This window comes from Lipotes vexillifer, unplaced genomic scaffold, assembly GCF_000442215.2.
Source record: "Lipotes vexillifer unplaced genomic scaffold, Lipotes_vexillifer_v1.1 scaffold1409, whole genome shotgun sequence".
NCBI lineage: Eukaryota > Metazoa > Chordata > Mammalia > Artiodactyla > Lipotidae > Lipotes > Lipotes vexillifer.
This window is the reverse complement of record NW_006781380.1, coordinates 122,612-127,350: the sequence shown is the minus strand read 5'-3', so window position 1 is coordinate 127,350 and position 4,739 is coordinate 122,612. Positions and strand designations below refer to the sequence as shown.

The following is a 4,739-nucleotide window of genomic DNA, read 5'->3' as shown; positions in this document are numbered from 1 at the left end:
CGCCCCCCTGCCGACGTAGGGGCCGCGGGTTCGTGCCCCGGTCCGGGAGGGTCCTGCATGCCGCGGGTCGGCTGGGCCCGTGGGCCGTAGCCGCTGAGCCTACGCGTCCGGAGCCTGTGCTCCGTGACGGGAGGGGCCGCAGCAGTGAGAGGCCCGCGTACCGCAAAAAAAAAAAAAGAAAATGTGCCTGATAATGTGTATTATGCAGAATACGCATTTGCTTTTATAATCCCATACGCTCTAGCAGAACTTAGCATTTTGGAGCTAAGACTTTATTATTAAGCTCAGTGACGATTTTGATCCCAGTTGACAGCTGAAGCCATGGACCTGGACCCAGTGACTCCTGCACTCCTTTTCCCAAGAAGGAGCAGAGTGGAAAAGCCATCCTTCCTGTGGAGTTCAAATGACTCAGCGTCGGCCAAAGGCTGCAGCACAGGGCCCACCCACCGGCCATCTGGGCACCACTTCTTACCTGGCCTTCGGGACCTCCCCAGCTGAAGAAAAAGATATGGCACGACTCCGGCCTGAGGGCAGCTCACTGAGGAAAGAGGGGACACAAAAGAGGGCGGGCAGCACGCGCACCCCAGGAACTCGGCCCGCCGCCCCCGTCTCACCTTCTCCTTCCCCGGCCTGCGTCCACACCGCAGAGGCACGTGTGTCCACGCACGCCCTGGCAGCTGCGCCTCTCTCACCCTGTGACTTCGACTGAGTGCGGCCCGTGGAGGGCCACCCCACGCCCAGCCTGTCGCTGCCGGCCCTCCTGGCCTCCTGGACTTACAGGGTGTGGCTCTCCGACTCATCCTGCTTGGTGATCCAGCTCTTGTCTCCCTTCAGCGTGGTCCGAACCTTCATCTGCTTGAGGACATTATTGCGTTCCTCCTCGCCTGGTGGGAGAGGCTTCCCTGGTGGCGGCAAGGCCAGGCAGCATCAGAAGCGGAGCCCAGCCCCAGGACCCCGAGGCCTCCTTTCCAGCCCTCCCAATACATTGCTGTCACTCGGCTGCCCAGGCAGCGCTGTGGCCTTGCAGGGCAGGCCTGGAAGGAGGCAGCCACGTGCCAAGCCCAGGACAAGAGGGCACCCAGGCCTCACCTTTGCTGCCTCCTCCGAGAGCTGAGATACTCATGGTGTTTGCTCTGAACGTCCCTTCTCGGTGGATTCAACAGGGCTCCTGGGGGCAAAGGCAAGCACATGGCTTGTCACTTCATGCATTTATAATGGCTCGTGGGTCACCATATGGTCCTTGGCAAATTGAGACCATGCAGACTGTCCTTTGGGTGGAGTCTGGGCAGAGGCCGCCGCTGGGCTGCACACTGGGAAGCATGGCATGGCCTGCCAGGGGCTCTCTGTTGGAGAGATGGCTGAGACAGGCAGACCACCAACTCTCTTAGAGACCTCTGATGGCCAGGCTCCCGCCCAGCGAGTGTAGGGGACGGGTGGAAGCAGTGGCGGACACTGGTGGACCCAGGAGGAGGGATGGGGGAAGGAAGGGTACAGGCTGGGGGACGGTCGCTTTGGGGGACCGTCTCTCTCACTCCTTAGTCGTCATCTGACAGACCTTGAACGGGTCATCTAACCTCTCCAGCCTGACCCAGTGTCTACCCTTCAGGACTGCTGTGAGGACAGAAGGCACCAATGTTCTTGCAACTGCCCAACACTACCCAGGACAGCAAAGATCGCCGTGACTCTCAACCTGTCCTTGTTGGGAGAGGGGACCCTCGCGGGTCCTTAATCAGCACAAGCACAGCCTGGAGGTGTCAGCCCCGTGTGGTTCGGGGGTTGGGGCCATCTCCGGTGGGGAAAGCCTGGGGCCCCACTGCCAACTCCTAGTGGCCCTCGGGCACGAGGTCATGTTGGGGAAGCAGGGAACGTCCTGTGCTCTGCTTTCTCTTCCTCTCTGTGTCTTTTCGCCCTGCCCTCCCCCATTGTCTCCTCTCTGCCCTTGAGCCAGGTGCTGCCCTTCTGTGGCCCGTGAAGGGGGGGGCCGTCATGGTCCCCGACACCTTCCAGCTCCAGGAGGCGCTGGGGTGAGGAAGTCGGCTCTCCAGGATGGGACTGGCCCAGCACGGGTTTAGTCAAAGCAGTGACCCGCCACAGCCGGCCCCTTGGGCCTCAGGAGAGGGGCTGGAGGCTCAAGCGAGTGGGCGTGACAGGAAGCAGGGGCCCTGGCTCTGCCCACACCGTCCTAAGGCACAGCGACCTCCCTCTTAGGGGCCTGCCACCCTCTGGGCCCCTCCAGGGCCAGGCCCTGAGCAGCCGGGCCATGCTGCCAGCTGGCAAGTCCTGGGAATGTTTTCATGGAGGTCACGGGCATACTAAAACGGGCAGGGCAGGGCGCCAAGAGGAAACCAAATTTGCCCCGTCAGCAAGAGCTGGATTTCCCATAAACTGCACCGAACGAGCAGCCCAGCAGGCCCGAGCCCTCTGAGTGCCAGGAACGGCACCTCATCACTGCGAACGGGAGCCCCGCGTGCCTAGCCCTGCACAAAAGGATGCCACGTCAGAGTTCTATTGAGCGGAGCTCACTCCACAGGTGACCGTCGGACCACACTGCCCAGTTGTCCCATCCCAGCAGCCCCTGGAATGGCCCCACTGGGCCGCCTGAGATCTTGGCCCCTCCGTCTCCTGGGGCTGCTGACTGACCGCGTGGCCTTGGGGGAGTCCCTCACCTCCTCTGGGCCTTAGCTCATCAGTTTCCCCTCAACAAGCCTGTTGGCCACGTTGCCTAGAAATTTTCTGTCGAATCAGAAGCAAATACGCCACTTACTTCCAGAATCAGGGCAGATGCATGAACATATGCAGAATGACAGAGACAGAGGGGCCACTGGGGACTCCCAAGCCAAAGGGGCAGGGATGCACCCGAGAGCCCACAGCAAGGGCTGGCTTTACAGCTTCTTGGCCCACCTCACCAGACAAAGACCAGGACTGACGCTTCATCGCAGAAGTCAAATGTCTTTTTTCATGGAACAAGAAATCTGAGTCAGGAACTAGTCTTCTCATGGGACTGAATAAGAACGCAGCGCTTTAGGACAAGGAGACTTTAAGGTGATGAGTCCCAGCCAGATGGATGCACACATGACATTTGAACCTATGTCCCAGCTGGACAGCTGGCTTCTCCCTCCACTTCACTGCCCGCCTTCCCTCCCCGCAACAGCGCTGGTTCAGGCTGCAGTGACTTCTGCCTTCCTCCTTGGCCCGCTGGTTTCCATCTCTGTGCCTCCTTCTGGCAGCACTCATCGGCCCCTGATCCCTCCTGCTGGTCCCCCACTGTCTCCAAGACTGGGGGCAAACTCCCCAGTCCCCTGACCCAGCCACTTTTCACACCTCAATGTCAACAGTGCGCTCCAAGCGGACCACATGCCTCAGGATCCCTGGAACATGGCCCTGCCAAGTCAATCCCCGTGCCTTTGCTTATGCCGCTGGGCTGGAGGCTGGCGGCGGCCGTGCTCCTAACTTATCCAATAGCGCCACCACTCCTTTGAGCCACGTCTCCTCTCAGACCCACCATCCACTCCCCGCCTCTGACCCTTCTCAGAAAGCAGGGCAAAGTAGCCACCCAATCCGTGGGCAGTCAGAAAACCCTCACTGCAGACAAGAGCAGCTTTGGACGATGGGGGCTGGACCACTCAGGAGGGCATTTCCTGGGCGGCTCTCAAACACTGCTGGCGGGCAGGTCAGTCAGGGCATCTTTGTGGAGGACAGGTCTCCGTGTGTGTCGAAAGCTTTGGAGAGGGCAAGCCCATTGATCCAACAGTTCCCCTCACAGTAACCTCTCCTAAGGATTCAAGTGCATAAGTACAACACAGTATACAAGAGGGTGTCATCCCAGTGTAGAATATGATGGTGGAAATTTGGCAATAATCTAAATTCCCAATAGTTGCATTTAAACATATTATGATCTACTGTTCAAGCAAATAATATGCGCCCATTACAAATGATATTGATATATGCGATATCCAACAAGCCTTCAGGTACATTGGTTTCCATATATCATTAAATGAAAGGCAGCTTTTAAAACCAGATGTGTAGGATGCTTCCATTTCCTTAAAAATACATTTACATAAAAATGCCCAGGAAAAGGACATATACAAAAATAGTTTTGCAGAAGCACCCTTGGGAGCAAGGCTCAGAAACACAAGAGACACAGTAGCAGAGAATGAACGCACTTTGCACGTGCGGGCTCTCTGCTCCCTCCCTCACTTGGAGAGAACTGACCAGGCATCGAGGATCCACAGCACCCCCCTCCAGCCTGGCTGACTGGAGCCTTGGTCCTGCCCATCCATGGGGCCTTGGGATGTGGGGTGCCAGCATCTAGTCCAGGCATCAGGGCAACCCGCCAGCAGTAAGTGTACCATCGTCCTGCTTCACTGTGAGCAAACTGGGATCGGGGAGGTTGGGCAACTGGCCCCAGGCCACACTTCCAACACTTTCAGAGGGTGGTGGGCCCAGCTAGAATCTGGGCCCCAGCTGTGGCTGCACAGTAGCCCTGCTGACCTCACACACGACATCACGGAGTGCTGCTTGGAGCAAGATCCTGGGGTCCAGGCAGCTCACCACCAGTATGATTCCTGCAAAGCAAGGCACATGGCCCCAGCAGCTGGCTCACACCCGCTGCAGGGAGGGGACTCTTGGACTCAGGCCAGCCATGCACACGGTGCCTGCCTAGACTCTCAGCCTCACTACCAACTCCGAGCTCCTGACTCCAGCATCCTCTCTGAGCTGGGCAGCCCTTGCCCTGCAGC

General features: G+C 58.5%; 1 protein-coding gene across 1 annotated transcript in view; it reads right to left on the bottom strand.

The window, feature by feature from the left end:
- The window catches only part of ZNF185 (zinc finger protein 185 with LIM domain), a 39,476-nt gene extending 38,353 nt beyond the window's left edge, over positions 1–1,123 (bottom strand). The window contains exons 1-3 of the mRNA XM_007454645.1: positions 1,090–1,123; positions 779–902; positions 473–538 (exon numbers count right to left, since the gene is read on the bottom strand). Of these exons, the coding sequence (XP_007454707.1) occupies positions 473–538; positions 779–902; positions 1,090–1,123 (224 nt within the window). The remainder of the gene's footprint in view (positions 1–472; positions 539–778; positions 903–1,089) is intronic.
- Positions 1,124–4,739: the final 3,616 nt, after the last annotated feature.